The 18440-nt window shown below is 49.6% G+C and overlaps 1 protein-coding gene across 2 annotated transcripts in view; it reads left to right on the plus strand.

Moving 5' to 3' along the window:
- The first annotated feature begins 2326 nt into the window (after nucleotides 1-2326).
- The window catches only part of Plcg1 (phospholipase C gamma 1), a 34261-nt gene continuing 18147 nt past the window's right edge, over nucleotides 2327-18440 (plus strand). The window contains exon 1 of one of the 2 annotated variants that reach the window (XM_074074761.1): nucleotides 2327-2634. In XM_074074761.1, coding sequence (XP_073930862.1) covers nucleotides 2418-2634 — 217 coding nt within the window. In that variant the 5' untranslated portion in view covers nucleotides 2327-2417. Of the gene's footprint in view, nucleotides 2635-3697; nucleotides 3717-18440 lie in introns of those variants that run through there. The other variant, XM_074074762.1, reaches the window with a different exon arrangement.

Here is an 18440-nt window from a genome sequence, read left to right on the forward strand (position 1 = left end):
CATGTTCTGCTGGATTGCAGGGCCAGCTGTGAGCACATCACCCCTCACCTGTGCTGATTAGTCAGGTAGCTTCTTTGCCAATTCCTGACCACCAGGACTTACCTAAGCCAGTGGTTCTCTTGAGGCACAAACACATGGAGTCGGACAGATTTGGGTTCAGATTTCCACTTGTTAAGATATGTGGCCTTGCAGCAAGTTGCAGAACTATTCTGAATCTCTGTTTCTCATCAGTAAGTTGGAGACCATCATTCTTGATTAGAGAGTAATGAAGAGGATCAGGTGTGACCACATGTGCAACCCTTAAAGCACAGGACCAGGCAATGGGTCAACTCTAGTTTCCTCCCCCCACCCACCTTAAAGGCCTGACACTAGGTGGCAGTCCGCCATCTCAGCTACCTTATCCTCCCTTCTGACAAAGTTCCTCAAAGTCATGTTCAATTCAGAGCTTCTTAGGGGGCCACACTTGAGGGAATCAAAACACCTACACACACACACACACGTTACCACTACAGTAAAACAAAAGCAGAGATGGCCCCACACACTGAACTCTTCCATACACACAAATTCTAATCTCAAAAACTACAAAAAAACCTGGATCTTTCTCTGACATCAGCTGAATGCTTTGTGGGGCCTCTCACCTCTGAAATGCAGTTAAGTTGTCCTGTGCTGCCTGGCTCAATGTTGATCAGATAGGCTCCACAGTGACCACAGGTATCCTCAGTTTTGGGGTGCTGTTTGAGGAATGGCTTCAGGAAGACAAAGAGTATGAATTACTCAATAATTACAAAAATGCGTTGTGGCTGGAAAATGGAGAGTGAAAGGTCAGTAGTGAGAGGTGAAGTGGGCGAGATAGGCAGGGATCAGCTCAGACAAGACTGCTGGACCAAGTAGGGAATGCTGATTTTAGGTGCAATGGGAACTCATGCATAGTTAAGAGTAAAGCCTGGAACACAGATGCAGGCAAGACTAACAAGGATAAATCATTGGGGAAAAGATGGAGGTTTGGATTTGTGGGTAGAAGAGAGAGCTCTGAGGGTAGAGTGAATAGGCCTCAATGGATTGAACTGGGGTGAGGCAAAGAGAAGAAACAAGGCTTTCTCTGCAAGGTTTGGAGCAACCTAAGAGGTTAGTGCCATATTGAGAAAGTTACGAAGACGGTGGAAGGAGCCGTTTGTGGAGGGCAGGCAAGAGGCAGCGTTAAGGTGGGGATGTAGATAGAGCAGGCCCTGGGATGCTGGACTCAGGGCAGATCTAGGTTTGGAGTCACCCGTGCTTGCCTGGAGGACAAAACCAAGGGAAAGGTCAGGTCGCCTTGGAAGTAGCCCGGCACTGAGTCCAGAGAAGGGAGGCTTCTGAGGTCAAGAGGGACCGCACGGAGGGACATGAAAAACAAGGCCCAGAAAACCAAAGCTAGGAGCATTTGCAGGCAGGGTACAGAGAAGGAAGGCACTGAATCCTGCAGCGTGCAGATGGAGCGCGGGGTAGGTGGGTAGCCGTTCAAGCGAGAGAAGACCCGGAGGACGTGGCCAAAGATCTAAAGGCCCTGCAGGGGGTCTGCTCAGGCCTGGATGGGTGACTTTTCCAAATGAAGGGACCTTGAGAGCACCAGGGACTAGGCAGACGCGGGTCCCGCCGCGGCCAACGCTGTCTGCGGGGGGCGGGGCAGCCTTGCTGTCCATCAAAGCCCACCGGCCAATCCTCAGGAGGCCCCACCCTCTCCCCTCCCCTCACCGGAGAAGGCACGCGTGGGCCCGCCCCCGCCGCCGCCGCCGCCGCGGGAGTGAGGCGGTCCGGCCTGGCCCGACTCCCTCCGCCAGGCAGCGTGCCCAGGTAACCGGTTTCGGCGGGCGGGCTCAGGGGGCGGGCCGCATCCTCTCATTCCGTCCCGGCCGCCGCGCGAGCTGCGCGGGCTGTGGCGAGGCCTGCGCGGGACGGTGGGCAGGCGGCCACCGGCGCGCGCTCCTGCCTGACAGACGGGCAGCCACCGCGGGCCGCAGCCTGTGGGCGGGGTTGCGTGCGTGACGGCCTGGCTGTGGCCCCGCGCCTTGTCGGGGGCCCCACGGAGAAGCTCTGCGGGAGGAGGCCGGTCGCGAGTGGCGCAGGCCACCGTCCCCCCCCCACCCCCCCTACCACCACCCCTACCACCACCACTACTACTCCCGCCTGCGGCCTGTCCGGGGGTCGCGGGGCGCAGGCGCGGCAGCCCGCGGGCGGGGGTCCTCCTGCGGACGCCTTTGTTCCCGGCGCGCGGAGGGGCGGGGCCTCGTGTCGCTCCGCCTCCGCGCTCAGGCCCCGCCCCGTGTCCGCCCGCAGGAGCCACCGCCGGGTCCCGCTCGCCGGCTGCCCCAGCCACCGCTGCCGCCTGCTCCCGGGCCCGCCCGACCTGCGCCGCCGCCGCCGCCCCCCACGCCGAAGCCATGGCAGGCGCCGCGTCCCCCTGCGCCAACGGCTGCGGACCCGGCACGCCCTCGGACGCCGAAGTGCTGCACCTCTGCCGCAGCCTCGAGGTGGGCACCGTCATGACTTTGTTCTACTCCAAGAAGTCGCAGCGGCCAGAGCGGAAGACCTTCCAGGTCAAACTGGAGACGCGCCAGATCACGTGGAGCCGTGGCGCCGACAAGATCGAGGGGGCCAGTAAGTGTGCCTCCTTCCCGGTCCGGCCCTCTGCGCGCGCTGGGGCTGCGGGGTCCCGGCCAGGCTCTCCGCACTCTACCCGCCGCGGGCCGAGACGCTTAGGCAAACTTTCAGGCTCTCCCTCTCCCTGTCGGGCCCCGCCCCCGTCTAGTCTCCGGTGGTCACCCAGGGTGGGGGGATGGGGGGGCATCCGGGTCTTTGATCACCTGACTGGACACCCCCTCCTCCAGTAGAGGGGAGTGTTCCAGGCACTTTGCCCAGAGGCCTAAAAATCCTTGGAGTCGAGGCTAGTGGGGCTGGAGGCATCGAGAGCCCACCCCCACCCCACTTCTCCGAAACTTGGTTCCAGAGCAGACATTCCCTGCCCACCGCCCTTTCTCCCAAAAGCGCAGTCTGTGCAGAGCTTAGGGCCTCCAGGCCCTAAGTGCAAAGGGACCATTGGGTTCTGTAAGTAGAACTTACGCAGATGTTAGAGTAGGCCTGATTTTGGAGCAGAGCCGGGCCTACTCATCTGCCTCTCCAGAGGAAAGAAGGTGGTCCTGTTTGGATTGGAAAAACCTCAAAGAAGGCAGTGGTTGCTTTTTTCCTGGATGCTTCTTTTGTCCTGAAGCTGAATTTTGGAAGTCTGTGTGGATGGGCAGATACCCAACCAGAGCTGGGACTCTTGGTAAAGGAACCAGGCCCTCTTGCCCCTGCAAGCAGGTAACCAGGAGCCTAGCCCCAGTGCCATGGAGTCAGGTACTCTTCTCAGTAGTGTGCTGCCAGTCTAGGTCTAGCCCTTTGTGTTCTGTGTCCGGTGGCTGCAGGGAGCCGGGAGGAGCTCCTCTTGATTTCCTGCCTCTTTGCCTTCCCAGGCCTGAGCTTGGCTACTTTTGCACAGGTCTCTGGTGGGAGGAGGGAGTTGGATTTTGAGAAACTCCAGATCTTTGTGAGTGTTGTTCCTTTTAGTATTTGTCTGTGCTATGGCCAGATGGGCACTCAGCTCTGCCCTCCAGTCCCCTAGCTGAAGAGTTGATGAGTCTGTAACCTCAAATTGCTTCCTGCAAGGTCTGGTGTTGGAGAAGACCCAGACTCAGAACCAGGTCTGTGTGGAGAAGTGGGGGGGTTGGGAGTCAGGAAGTGACAGCCCACAAGAAGGTCCCATAGATCTTCCTGGGTATGGTGTACATACAGTGTAGATGGGCCAGGAGATGAGGAGGAAGGAAGGTCTTGTGGTGAGGCAGGCATCCTTAACTACAAACTTCAGATCTGACACAGCTGCTGAACATAGCGATAGCACCTACTTTCCTCAGTGCCATTATTGGCCCTGGTTCCCATTGGGAGGATATTTTAGTGATTTAAAAGACTGGATTACAATGTGGAGGAAGAACTGATGCCGCAAAAAGTGGAGAGAGCCCTTGGAACATCTCTCAGGCATCAGACTCTAGGCATAGTCCCCTTCCTCAGATTTGTAGTACTCCCTGTGCTAAAGTGGTGACTCTGGCTGGGAGTTCCCAGATAGAGATCTCCTGGGTAACGACTGCATTCTAAACCTTGCAAGTGATCAGTAGGCAATAAGTGTAGCAGAGTAATAGAAGAGATGTCTGCATTTGAAGTCTGTATGTCAGTTTTGCATCACCCATCCCGTTACCTTCTTTGAGTCTTGATTTTCCTCATCTGTAAAATGGTGGTAATATATGGTTGCTCTGGGGATTAAATGAGATAGTTGATGTGTGAAGCATTCTTGCACCACACTTTAAATATTTGATAAATGTGAGCTGACACATTGTAGGTGTTGAAAAAGTAGCTGTTACTAATAATGAGAGTAATACATTATGCCTGTCCTCATAGACCCTAGACTGGGAATGATGAGGGAGATCTAATGCAACTGTAAAGAGATGATAAGGGTATGGGAAGGAGGAGGACAGAGACCAAGTTCATGTTTCACTTAGCTCACTACTCAGAAAAAGGGAGGAAACGGTTTTGTTTTACCCCAACCTATCTACCCACCCATCATGTAGAACAGTGTTTCTGTAGAGAAAGTGTTTGGAGTTTTGTACAGTTGACTCCTAAGTGTGACTTTCTTTGTAAATTGGGGCCTATACAGAAGGAAAGGGTGTGGAGAGGGGGCCAACTAATCTGTGTCTCACTCAGGTCTTTGGGGGATGGAGGCAAGAATGCAGAGGAACTAATTTTCCCAACCCCCCCCAACTGGTGAATCAACCAGAGATGTGCAAATTCTCATTGGTTAGCTGAGACTTGAGAGACATGGAGGGTAGGCAGAGGATATAGAGGGGGCCCTGGCCCTTTGATTTGGGGGCCCAGATTGAAGGAGCCTGGGAAAAAAGGGTAGTAGACTAGTGTATGGAGTTCAGACCTTGAAGATAGAACCTCCTATTGAAGCCCTGCCCCACTTCTGTCCATTTGTGGCTCACTCCCTTGGTGGGTTCTATCCTTGCAGCCTCATTCTGCAGACTCTGAGGAGGGTTGGGTTGCTAGCTGGATCCCCTGCGACCTGGCTTCTTGCCTTGGGTCTTTGGGGTTTTCCTTCTGACCCTGCCAGGATACCATTCAGTGCCTCAAGCCTGGCCAAAGAAAGACACTCTGCCACCCTTAGGCTGTCCCATGGACTTGAAGGAGAGACAGTGGCATTCAATGAACGTGTACAGCACTAGTGTGTGAGACCTTATTCTGTCCTAACTCTGTATCCTCTCAACTGTACCACTTGTGAAGCAGGGTGGCACCTGCTGATTTCTGCAGCAGGAGTTTGACTCAAAAGAGGAATGGGGAAGTGCTTGGGTGCTATTTGGTTGTGTGGTAGTGTGTCAGGAATCAGGGTGGATTTGGCTTTTTATATTACAGACTTTTAAGTGAATAAAAAGCAATTATAGACTTTCTTCTGAGAACTAAAGAGACTTTACACCCTATTTTCTTGGCCAGTCCTCACAAGGGCTTTGCAGGGTGTGATCAGTACCAGTGTGCCATCACCTCAACTAGGCCCAGCCTTCCAGCAGGGCTGGCAGGTCCTCCAAGGTGATTGCTCTTGGGTTATATAATGTTGCCAGTGGACTTCAGGCCCCATGCTCCCTATGGTCTGTGTTGCCCCTTGTGAGGAGAAACCTTCATGCTTAGACTAATTCTGGGCAGAGACCTCTTCAGCTTCTGCATCCCAGACTACCTCAGCCTTTCCACCTCTGGCTCTCTACCTTTCTATCTGGTGCCTTCTGTGATGAGATAGTCAGACCCATGCCTGAGGTCGTCCAGTTGAGAGTCACTGTTGGCACAGCAGCCCCAGGTGGAGATTGTGGGGTGCTCTGGTAGTGCCAGCTGAGCACATCTGAGGGGCTTCTGAGGTCTTGTCTTCCATCTTTGGCTGATTAGTCTGTAAATACTCTTCTGGACACCAAGCCCTCTTGGTGGTGAATGAAAAGGGGTTCTTGCCTTCAAGAAAACTTAAAACAATGAAATCCTGACTGGTAACTTTAATGAAGGGGACAGTAGCAGAAGAAAACAGCTGACTGCCTTGATGGGGCAAATGGGCTCTGAAGGGAGGTGATATTGGGACCAGCTGTAAGTATCCAGTGTGTGATAGATGAGGAGAGGAGCTTGCCAAGAGGCCTGCTCTGAGGGTAGGCCCACCATGCCTGAGGTACCAGTTGGGTGTCCTCAAGGGTTCCTTTGTGCTGACTGGGTACTCCTAGTGGAAGGGCAAGAACATGTGTCCAGATCTCCAGAGCTAGCCATCCCTGCCTGTATGTTTCCTGTCTGACTGTGGTTTTTCCAGGGGAAGTCAGAGCTCTTAGTGTTTCCTTAGCACCCCAGGCTTGCCTCATGTACAGGTTTCCAGCCTCCCCCCCACCCCATTCAACTGTGGCTCTGTTTCCTGTGAACCTAGGAAAAGGGCTTGCTTCACAGATGTCCAGCAAAGCTGAGCACGCTCAGCGCTGGGAACCTCAACACTTCCAGCTTCTCCCAGAACTCTGTTTGTCTGTGTTGGAGTGGGAGGGTATCTACACAGATGCAGAGATTTTAGTTGAAGTTTAGAGATACTGGTCACTAGCTCTGCTTCAGATGACCCCTTGGAATGAGGGGCACTTACTTGTTATGTTATCATTATTTATGCACCTCTTATTTGCCCAGTGCTGGGCTCTGAGGGGTCAAAAGATGAATAAGACGTGGTCTGTGCTATTGAGAAACTCTTGGATAGTTAGCCTTGGAAGCACATGATTATAATTCTGTGTGTTAGATACCCTAACAAAGATCTGTACCAAAGGGCTGTGAGTGCAGAGAGCCAGGGAAATGACCTTGAGTAACGGAGTTTGCCTGTTTGGGGATGTAAGAACTAGGGGGTCATTCCCTGCAGAGGTTGGGAGCACATTTGGCATGGTAGAGATGAGGATGGGATGGCTGGAGATAGCCTTGGAAGGGCCCCCTGCTTGCTGTGTTCATTGTACTAAGCTTAGTGGTCGCACAGTGGCAGTCAGTAGGGCTTCTGCAGTGGGATTGACTTGTCTCTTTGTGTGGTAGATGTTGAAGAGGGAGGCCAGTGAGCTGTTGGAGTTTGCGAGGGAGCACTGATGAAGTCTCAGATAAGACCTTCTCGTGGTAGCAGAGATAGGATACAGTGGCGGTAGAGGGGAAATGGGCAGAGCCTCAAGATGAGACAGTAGAATTTAGTAATTAAGCATTTGGACTGTGAGTTCAGACTGCAAGGGTTATAATCCTGATGTTCAGCTGACTCGCTCAGTGACCTGAGCGTACACCTTAACCCTCTGAGCTCCTCATCTTAAAAGGGGCATATTATTAACAGGGTTTTTTCCCAGGTTTTTGTGAGGATTTGATGAGAATCTCTGTAAAGTGCTTGGCATGGTGTACTTGCTTAATGTGTAGAGTTCTGAGAGCAGAAAAATAGGATTGAGTCCCTAGGAGGAACTGGGGGGAAGGAGAGTGGACATAACTTTTTTGTTCAGGGGACAATGTCTGCCCAACAAGCCCTTCGATTCAATGCAGGAGGCCTCCTGCCCATTTTTTTAAAAAATATCTTTTATTATTATTATTATTGTTATTATACTGGGGGGGATACATTATGATGTTTACCAAAGTTCTTACAATATAGCATACTTGAATTCACCTTCTCCATAATTCTCTATTACCCCTCCACCCCCTGCCATTCCTGGAACAGTTTCAGCAAGTTTCATTTTTCCATTTTCATACATGTGTACATAGTATTTCCGCCATGTTCACCCTCCTACCCCTTTTTCCTACATCCTTCCCTCCTTCGACTGTGCCAACTCCCAGGTAGGACCTGTATTGCCTGTCTGTTCTCTGTTTTTGAAAAAAGACATTTTTGTTTGTGTAAGATAGCTGTACAGTTTCATTTTAACATTTCCATGTATATATGTATTATAACCTGAATTGGTTCATTCCCTCTATTTTTCTCCTTGCTAACTTAGTCCCCTTCTTATGGTAATTTCAACAGGTTTGAAAGTTCTATATTTATTCTTGTATAGAAAGTACATCAGCCAGATTCACCTTCTTAACTTCTTTTATCTTTCCTCTCCTGTTACTGACCTCCCTGTTTGTGACCTGTTTTTCATAATACTGCTTGTATTTGCATTGGGCCTATATTCCACATATGAGAGAAAAAATGCAGCCTTTGATTTTCTTGAATGAACATCACCACTTAAGATGATATTCTCCAGTTCCATCCATTTACCTGCAAATGACAAAATTTCATTCTTCTTTATGGCTGAATAAATTCCATTGTCTATAAATACCACATTTTCTTAACCCATTCATCAGTTGTTTGGTATCTTAGCTATTTCCATAACTTTGCTATTGTGAATAATGCTGCAGTAAACAGGGGTGTGCAAGTGTCTTTATTATAACCTGACTTAACATTCTTCCAGGTATATCTCTAGGAGTGCTAGGGATCATACGGCAGTTCTATTTTTAGTTTTTTGAGGAGCCTCCATACTGTTTTCCATAGTGGTTGTGCTAACTTACATTCCCACCAACAGCGTCTGAGGGTTCCTTTTTCCCCACATCCTCACCAACATTTGCTGTTGCTGTCTATTCTAAGAGGAGTGAGGTGGAATGTTGAGCATGTCTTCATGTGTTTTTTGGCCATTTGGACTTCTTCCTTTGAAAAAGCTCTATTCAGTTCGTTTGCCAGTTTCTTCATTGGGTCATTGATTTTTTGGGAGTTTAATTTTTTGAGCTCCCTGTATATTGTCAGATGTATAACTGGCAAAGATTTTCTCCTACTCTGCTGCTCACCCTTTCTTAGACCTCTCAGTGCCTCTATGCTCAGGGTTCTTCCCATTGTGAACATTTGCAGGGAGACAGGGTGGTTGGCAGGAAGCAGCTTCTTGGATGGTAAGGCATTATATTGGCCTTTTTGTAAGCCAGTTCTATGTGACTATCAGAGCATGCCATGGGGAGACCCTGTCTTCCAGAAAGCACTCTGCCACTGTCCACAGTGGGTAGGAATGCCTCTGCTGCCCCTGTCTGTGTCTGTCTCCCTTAACTCAACAGGATCTCTTCTCACTATGCCCTTTCTTGTGGGATGTGGCTTCAAGGACAGTGTCTCCTCAGATGAATAGTAAGAGAGAGGAAGTGAGCTCTGAGGATGCAAAGGCTTGATGTTAGAGCTTCATGTTAGACTTATTTTTTTTCCTTCCTCTCTTAGAAGCTGTCAATATGAACTTTAAGGGCAGTCCTAGGAGGGTTTAGTGTGAATGTTCTGGTGTTCCTTGTTAAGTGCTGTATTAGAGGAACACAACAGGTGGCAAGACTCCTCAAGGACAAGGAGTGTCCTTGACCAGATATTCCTAGCCTGAGCTGTGAGGACTGGGTAGAGGCAATCTCAGCTCTTTCTGTCTCCCTGGCAAATTACTTTAGCCTATTCACTTGATCTTTATGTAAAAACAATTACTTCCTCCCAGAGTTGTATATTAATGCCAATCAAATGAGATTGTATATAAGAGTAAGGGTTTTTTTTTTTTTTTCCAGTACTGGGGCTTGAACTCTGGGCCTTCACCTTGAGCCACTCCACCAGCCCTAGTTTTGTGAAGGGTTTTTTGAGATAGGGTCTCTCGAACTGTTTGCCTGGGCTGGCTTGGAACTGCAATCCTTCTGATCTCTGCCTCCTGAGTAGCCAGGAGGCAGAGCCACTGGTGCCCGGCCGAGAGTAAGAGATTTTACGTGAAAGTGCCCAACATAGCATTTGGCAGTCAGGGAACCTATAAGTATTTCTTCCCTTTCCTTCCACCTTACTTAGCTGCAAAACTCTGCTTCTTTTCCTCCACCAAGCTTGGCCATAAATGGTTGCTCTAATAATCTAGCTAGGAGTTTATTTCCTACTTGTTTTTAATTCTCTCCCTAAGTCTGTGCACTGAGAACTGGGTTATCAAAAAAAAAAAAAAAAATACAGTATTTCAGTAGTGCATTGGGAGTTCACGAGGAATTTTCTTATCCATTATATCATTTAAGATTTGCAATAGCTCCATGAATCTAGGGAGGGCAGGAATTATTATCCCTCTCTTTGGAGGAAACCAAGGTCTCAAGGGTAGGGTCACATAGCAAGTTCATGGCAAAGCCTAGATTTCTAATTCCTGCTATAGTGTTCTGTTTCTTCTCCCACTCTGGAGAAAGCAACAATAAGATGAACTCTTTATGGGACCAGAGGTTTAATGTGACAAAAATGGCTGATCTCTGTTCTGCTCTGGCCAGATGTGTTTGCCCAGCTCTCTGGACTCATTGCCTCAGTTTTCTTCTTCTTTTTGTGGTACTGGGGTTTGAACTCAGGGACTCATACTTGCTAGGCTGGTGCTTTACTACTTGAGCTACTCCACCAGCCCTTGTCTCAGTTTTAGAGCCTCTCCTGCTCCCCATGACATCTCTGCTGAGATGATTGGCCTTCCCTCCACTTATACAGGTGTGGAGGTAGTAGCTGCTCTTTACCTGCTCATGGTTAAAGTCTACCTGTGCCACTGCAGGAGAATATGGGACCTGGGACTCAGTGCCCCAGACTTTCCGAGAAGTGTCCTTCAGGTTGCCCCATGGCAGATTCCAAAGCATGCGTCTCTACTCAAGTGCTCTTTCGTTGATTCATTCATCGTACATTTGTGGACCTAACTGCTGTGTTTTGGACACAGAGCTGGATGTGATTGCTCCTGCCTCTGACTTGTTCATGGTACCAGCAGATCTCTAGTGTGGCTTGCTTTTGATCTCAGCATAGCTACTCTTTCCTTTAAATAAATAAATAAATAATTCAGCGTCTTGGGCCTTAGTGGCTCACTGAACAGATGAGACATCATTTGTGCGTCTCCAGCACAAGCACTGTGGAGTCCAATAGTGAACATGCAAAGTTAAGGTAGATATGGCCAGAAAGAATAACAGCAACCAGAAAAAATAATCACAGGGTGTGATGAGTGCTGTGAAGGAAACAAGCAAGAGGCTTCTCTGTTAGGATAGGCAAGAACTATCCTATGCTGTGATGTTGTGTGATGACAGGGACCCCCAAACCTCAGTGTCTGATAGCAACAGGCTTATTTGTTCCTTGTGCTACATGTCCACATCCCCCTAAGCCACACCACTGTCCTGTGAGAATAGCCTCAGTCTTTGGTCAGCTCTGTGGTGCAGAGCCTGAACTCTCTGGACAAACTAGGCTGGTAAGGGATTTGGAGCACTGGTTGGGAAGGAATGACTTTTTGTGACTTAGGGATGGTTTTGGTAAGTGTGGCTTTGCTGCTGTGGTAGAGCAGACTGCTGCCCGTGAGACTCAAAAAAGAGACTGTCTTGGTTGGTATCTTTGAAATAGGTATCTTTGTGTTCAGATTTGAAGCCTTTACCTAATTGTAATCACCTGGTGTTAGCCCAACATAACATGCCTCTACTTGAGCTTCCAGGAGAACCTAGTCTGTTGTGGCCACAGTGTCTCGCCATCACCCCAGAATTAGAGCCTCTCATTAAGGCTGGTCCCAGAGCAACTTTGCTGGGTGTGATAGAGGCCTCTAGAGAATGTGCTCAGCCCCCAGAGAGCAGAGAAAGACATGTGAGAGAGGAGTATCCTTAAGTACTGTGGAGTTGGGAAAAGAGGCAGGGGGAATAGTAGAGTTGGTTACTTTGTGGGAGGCAGTAGTCCCAAGAGATGGGGCTCATAGAGTCTCTACTTGGATTGTTGACTCAGCCCTTAATGCTCTCACACCCTTATTTCAAGGCAAATGCCTTTTGGTGCTGGGCTAGTCTTTGAAAGTCTGTAGTGACTGTATGTCTAGGCACAAGTACTAGCTCTTGCCCCACTCCTCACCTTATCTCCTAGGAACTAAGCCCATGCTGAGGGGGAGCAGGGAGGGACTCCTTTTTTATAACCCACATGTAGGCTTTGTGTATAGGCTCTGCTGCTTCCTTCCGGCCCTGCCCCTTCCCAGTGTTGGCCAGAGTCCCTAGCTTCAGCAAGACTCAGGATACAGAGTAAACGGGTGAGGCTTTCTCCTGCAAAAGATTGGCATCTCCCTTATTGAGCCAGACCTGGCACAGAGAAGTTGGGAAGCAAGAAAAGGAGGAGACCCAGTCCTTGATAATCCTGGGAAATTTGCAATCTGGAACATACAGAAAACCATGAAAGCCAAGGCTGACAGAAGACAGTGGTGCTTTAAAGTGCTGTAGGCTGAGCCTCAGGGTACAGATGGAATGTGCATTCTCTCTGTAGCAGCCTGTTCTGCTCCATGGGGTCCCTCTCCACTAACTGGCACAGCAGTGTTGGGTAAAAGATCTGTATAAAGATTCTTGAGGTGCCTGGGAACAAGGCAGCAAGGCATGGACACTGTGAAGAGTGGGCAGCCTGACTGAAACTTCAGGCCCTGACAGTTAACTGGGCAGACTGGTGAGGAGTTGGCCCACGGCAAGTCTGACCAATTGTTGTGTAGAATCTGATTCTTTGTCTGTCCAGGTGGGGTTTTCACTTTGGGCTTGGTTTCCTGTTTTCCTGAACACAGACCACATGGCTTTTTTTGAAGTCCTGAAAAATGATTATTGAGGGCATTCATACTTGAGGGTCACAATGTCCTTGGCCTGGCCTTGACCATCATGGGAATAGGGCTTTGACCACACTACCTTCTGGCTGTGTAGGTGTGAGTATGTGGTGGGTAATTCTAGTCCCATGGAATTGAGTGATTCTGATCAGCCTCAGGCTCAGGAAGTGTGGGCCTGAGTTCACAGGGTGACTAACCCTAGGAAAAACCTGAGGGCCCCAGTTGACTGCAGGTCCCACAGGTTTCTCCCAACTTCTGTGGCCCGGTTCCCTCAGCTGGCAGGTTGAACATCAACAGAAGGGCTCCTCTGAGGCTCCGCAGACCTACCTGATGATCTCCCTGTCCCACTTGATATTCCAAATGTTTGGAAGCAGCTCTCCTCTTCCTACTCTAGTCACTTCTTCCACCCATAGCAGTAATTGAGTGTAATGTGCTTGTGTTAGCTTGTCAGTCCCAATTGGGATTGTGGCCTTTCTTAGAAGCTCTTAGTATATCCACCAGGGAGGTTAGAAAAGGTAGCTTATGTCACTTTGTCAGAGCTTTTGCAGAGGGCCTCTTGAGACCAGCATTAACAGGAGGACCTTCCCTACAGTGAGAACAGAATGCTTAGTGTCAGACTGCTCTCAAGAGGCTGTCCTGGTCTTGGCCCTGAGAACTGGCCCACACTGGAAGCATGAATCTTAGTGCAATGATGTGTGTACTAGTGGGGGTGGGGTAAGAAGCTTCCTAAGAGCGTAGAACTAGGAAATTAAACCTGGGAGGGGAAAACCCCAAAGTAGCTGTCTTTCAGGGGAGGTGATTTTGAGTGGGCTCTCTGGGAAGGCAGTGAGTGAGTAAGTTTGGCTGTGGGGTGAAGTCACTAGGTCTTTGTTTCGCTAGGAAGCAAAACAGTGGCAGAAAAGTGGCTTCGGTTAGTATGACCCAAAGGGATTTTGGTCAGATGCTGTGGAGGGGCTGGGTCCACAAAGCTCTGAGACAGGAGACCCTTGCAGAGGCAGCACATCTGAGCTAGCAGACTTCTGACATCCATTGAGAATGTCTCCAACCCCATGGTCAAGGTTTATTCTGTGTTGGGGTTTAAGACTGGCCCTACCTCCATCCCTAAAAGATGACAGTAAGTATAGTTTATTGTGAATAATAAAGTCAATAGGATATGGGTGATGAAAGAAAAGGGACAGTATGAGATGATTATGAAGTTTAGTTTGTGCACCCATTGAATGGTGATGCTATTAACTGACCCGGATGGGGGGGCATGGCAAAAAGCCTGAGTTTTGGGTAAGAGAAGACAGAATTTGGTTTGGTTTTTGAAATGAATAGGTGGGATAGGCAGTAGGATTGTAGAGTCAGAAGCTTAGAAGCTAGAGATACTTTGTGAATTGTCTGTACATAGGAGGCAATTAAAGCTGTGATTGTGGCTGACATTGACTAGGGAGAAGGTAGAGCATCACAAGAGGAGAGAACTTTGGCCTTAGCCTTGATGAAGGCCAGTGTTTAATGGGGCTAGGCCTGAAACTCACAAAGAAGCAGGAAAACCAGACAAGGTTGTATGGGAAACATGAAGGTTCAAGTAGGAGAGAGGCTGAGGTCAGGAAAGAACATGAAAGAAAGGTGTCTTATACATAGTACTCTGATTTTCCATGTGAACTGAATATACTGTAGGAGGTATTCTGTGGGGGCCTGTTGAGATTCTGGATAGTCCTGGGACCTGGCCCTGTTGCATCCCAGCCTCTCCTACAGCTACAAGCCAGCAGATATAAGCCATCTAAATAGAACATGGGTATCATCACCTTCTAGGGAGGCAGAGATCAGAGTACATAGGACTCCTGATCTATTGACCCTTGGGCTGCCTAGAGAGTTGTCTGGGCTACAGAAATGAAGTTGGAGAAAGCTGCCTTTCCCTGCTGTTCCTTCGTTCACTGGTCTTGATGATCAAGACCAGTATAGGCCGCTTCCCTCCCTTCTCATCTATGTCATTCTGAACACACTGTGGAACACATCAGACTCTCCTGTGTCAGTGCCTCATCTTCCATGACCCCTTTTGCCCAATATGCATAAGTCAGCCTTACAGACCTGCCATCCAGTGGAGCACTCCAAGACCCTTTGCACATGCTCAGAACCACAGATATCTCCCCGTTGTTCCACTCTCTGCATGACCTCATAGTTATCTGCTTCTCCATCTGTTTCCTCTGTCGGGCAGGGGTTTTCTCAAGGGCAGGAACTCAAATACCTTATTGATCTGTTTCTCTAGGACCCAACCCAGGGCCTGTCCCTGTGGAGTAGACAGATATCTGCTTAGTAACTGATAGGATGATGAAATGAATGAATAAACTTCACAGATGACTGCTAAGCTCTCTTCCAGCTCTTAGTTATCTGGGAGCCACCTTTCCCTTTGGGGTCTAGGTATGCTGTTGCCACCTCTGAAATGGGCAAGAATAAGCTACTTCCTAGGAAAGAGGGCTGCCTGCCTGAGCAGTGTGAAGCTTGCTGTGGCTGTCCTGGTTTTTCTCTATATACCCAGACTCAGGGCTGGTGTTGTTGTAGGGATCCTGAGAGGGCCCAATCTGCCTGAATCACTGTGTGACCATGATAAAACCTTTTATATCCTCCATTTCCTCATTTCTCTAAAGAGGAGATTGTTGTAGAAACTAGACTGTAGGTGATTCGTGTATTGGTGAGAATCCTGCACAGCTGTGACCTGCAAGGTCTTATGTAGGGGGCTCCCACGACCTCTGTTCAGCTGTCTGAGTGGCCTCTTCCTGTTTACCAAGGTAAGAAAGGGACTGGATGCCGAACTAGGCCCAGGTGCTCTTACACAGATGTTTAAGGGAGCCCCTTGTGGGTGTAACCTGGATCTAATGGTTAGCTAGGGTGTCTTCTGTATCCTGGGAAGTGGGTGCTAGTCCTGTCTCCTGCTGCTTGACTGGTGTTATGGCATCTGCTACACAGGCATGAGGAGGAGAGTGTGCCCCAGCATCACCTTTCCTTTGCCTTGTGACCCCATGACCCTAGATGTGGGGGACTCTTATCTATGGGACTGTTCAGAAAGTGGTTTTGTTGAGGGTGGGGGACACTAGGACATGAGTTCTGACTAAGAATCTTGGGTCTAAACTAAGAGCTTGGTTGGGCTCCCTTGCCTTTCCAGGATCTGCCATGTTTCTAACCCTGGGAAGGATTAGCTGACTCCCTGGGGCCATTCTCCAAGGAGCCACAAAAAAGGCTTAGTGCCCCATCCTTGTTATCCCCTTTCTCTCCCTAGGGTTTCTGCTGTCTTGGAATTTTGGTTAGGCTACAGAATACTGCCCCTGTGCACAACCCTGCAGTAGCTAGACAGGGTGATTGTCCCACTGCACTGGGCAGGAGAGCTGGTGGCAGGCCTGTGGCTTGGTCTGATGTCTGGGAGAGGGTAGAGAATTGAGAATTCAAAACAGGAAGCTGTCCTGCCATCAGAGAAGATGAGTGCTCAGGTCCTCAGTGAGCATTTCTACTCTCCCTCTCCTCCTGTTTCCCATGCTTCAGGCTGGCTGTCTGCCATTTAGCTTGTCCCTTTGACAACACCTTCTCTGCCCACCCAGTGGCTTTCGTGGTATCCTGTGGGTATGGGTCTGTGTCTTGTTCTCCTGCAGAAGCAGGTTCTCAGCCAACCCTGAGAGTTGTCTGTCTAGCTTTACAGCTCCCAAAGTACTTCGGCTTTGTTCTGTGGCTCAGATAAGGAGACGGGCTCTTAAAAGGCCTGTCATTACTGTTAGGTCCTAAAGGCACTTGATGGCTAGGCCTGCATGACCCAGGTGGTCTGGTCTCTGTGGTCTCAAGTCTGTCCCTGAGCTGAGAAAGAAAAGAGGGAAGAAGAAAGAAGAGGTGGAAAGGGAACATTGCCCTTTCCAGTGTTCCTGGCCTGGTCCTGTGAACTTTGATTTTAGAAATTCACTATGGCATTCTGCCTCAGTTCTTAGAGCTGGCTGCAAGTGCCAAGCAGCAGGCATGCTTACTTCTTCGAAAAACCAAGATAGAAACCAATCTGAGGTTGGGGAAGTAGGGTAGACCAGGACTGCCACTCCCGTGTGCCTGTCTGTGCGTGAAGGGGCTTTGATGAGTGTATCCTCACTGACACCTTCATTTACCCATGATGAGCCAGAGAGGATAGAAGGTTTTCATTTTGTGATTTCAATTCTGTCAGTCTTCTACCTTCACTACGTGTGAGGTGGTGGGGGTGCACAAGTCCCAGACTCGGTAGTGTGCAGGCAGGGTTCTGCAGACTCAGGAAGTAGCATTTGACTTAGAGCACGTCTGTACACGCTGATCAAAATATGAGGCCCTAAGAGTCCCATTCCTCCCCACATAGTTCCCCCATCCTGTGAGGCTCCCAAACGGGGAGATAATTTCTTGGTGCCTTTAGGACATGTCAGCTTTTTATGGCTTAGCTTTATTTCTCATAGGTTTGGGTTCACCCCCAGCAGATCCCTGGCAAGCAGCTATGTTTATCTCTCCTACTGCCAACTTTCATAGGTTCCATGTCAATAGCACTAGGCACACAGGCAGGTGGATTCCCAAGAAGGCCCTCACAGCAACCTTGTAAGGTAAAGGAATTCCCAATTTTCCTACGGACAAACAGGCTGAAGGAGTGAGGGACTGCCAGAGCCTTACAGCTGTAATTCAAGACCCGCGTGGTCCTCCTTACTAGGCCTGGCAGCCACAAGAAGCAGATGGTCAAGGCAGGCTTTCTGAAGGAGTGGTAGGAGGCAGATCTCCACTGGGTGGGGAGTAGAAAAGAGCCCCAAGATTGCACCTGGTGTGCCAGGCAGCCTGGCCTGTGAGAAGGTTCTCATCCCTCAGAACTGGCATGTGAGTGCTAGTCCTTAGCACAGGCGTGGGTGGTCCCATTTTACCCTAAAGCCTCCCTCCCCCCACCAGGGAGGGCTGAGTCTTTGTTTCTTCATCAGAGTTTGTGGAGATTAAATGTAAGGGGTCTGAGTCCTCACTGCCCAGGTAGCTCATCTTGTCTGTTGCTTGACACAGCCATGTTTAGAATGGTAGTGTCAGGCCATTCCTGAAGCCTTAGTAACCTTTGCCATTGGCATGGAGCTTTAGAGGAGGAGTTGACATGCGAAAGGTTTTGATGGGTTGTGCTGCTGAAATATGACCACTCAGGTCAAAGTGAGCCTTTATCATCTTGATGCCCCCTGGTTATTAAATCCTGCCTTTGTCATCAGTTCCTTCTCACTCTCCTGTCTACTGCATAGTGAAGGATAAGAGTACCTGGACTCTTATCCCCAGTGTTTCCCTGAGCATTGTTCTCCTGTGGTTCTATATGGGGGAGAAGGCTGTGTCACGGGTCTCCAGGTACAGTCCGTGAGTCTGCTCTGAGCAATCTTTTCGTCTCCAAACTCACAGACCTGGGAAGGTTTCTCTGCCTGTCTTCCCTGGCCCATGGAAGGTCTACCCAAACCATGCTGTCCATCTCACGCAGCAACTAAGACAGAGGCCATGCTTGAATCTCTTTCCCCATGGTGGTAGTTCTTGGGAAAGAGGACCATGCTGCATTTGTTCTGGGAAGTGGGTGGGTGTCAAGTGGAAGTAGCACAGGCTGTGCTTTCAAGAGTGCAGTCCAGTGTTTCACTGCTGCTATATCCTTTTCAGCCTGCTATTGGCTCAATGGACTCACACCATCAGAGCCAGACTGTTTCTCTTTATGGAAGTACAAAGGACCAGGTGTGGCCAGTGGCTTGGGAAAGCAGGATGCATGGCCTCCAGTTGCTCTTTGCCTAGTCCCTGTCTCAGGCAGGCACCTGCGCT

Source organism: Castor canadensis, chromosome 5 (genome assembly GCF_047511655.1).
Source record: "Castor canadensis chromosome 5, mCasCan1.hap1v2, whole genome shotgun sequence".
Taxonomy (NCBI): Eukaryota; Metazoa; Chordata; class Mammalia; order Rodentia; family Castoridae; genus Castor; species Castor canadensis.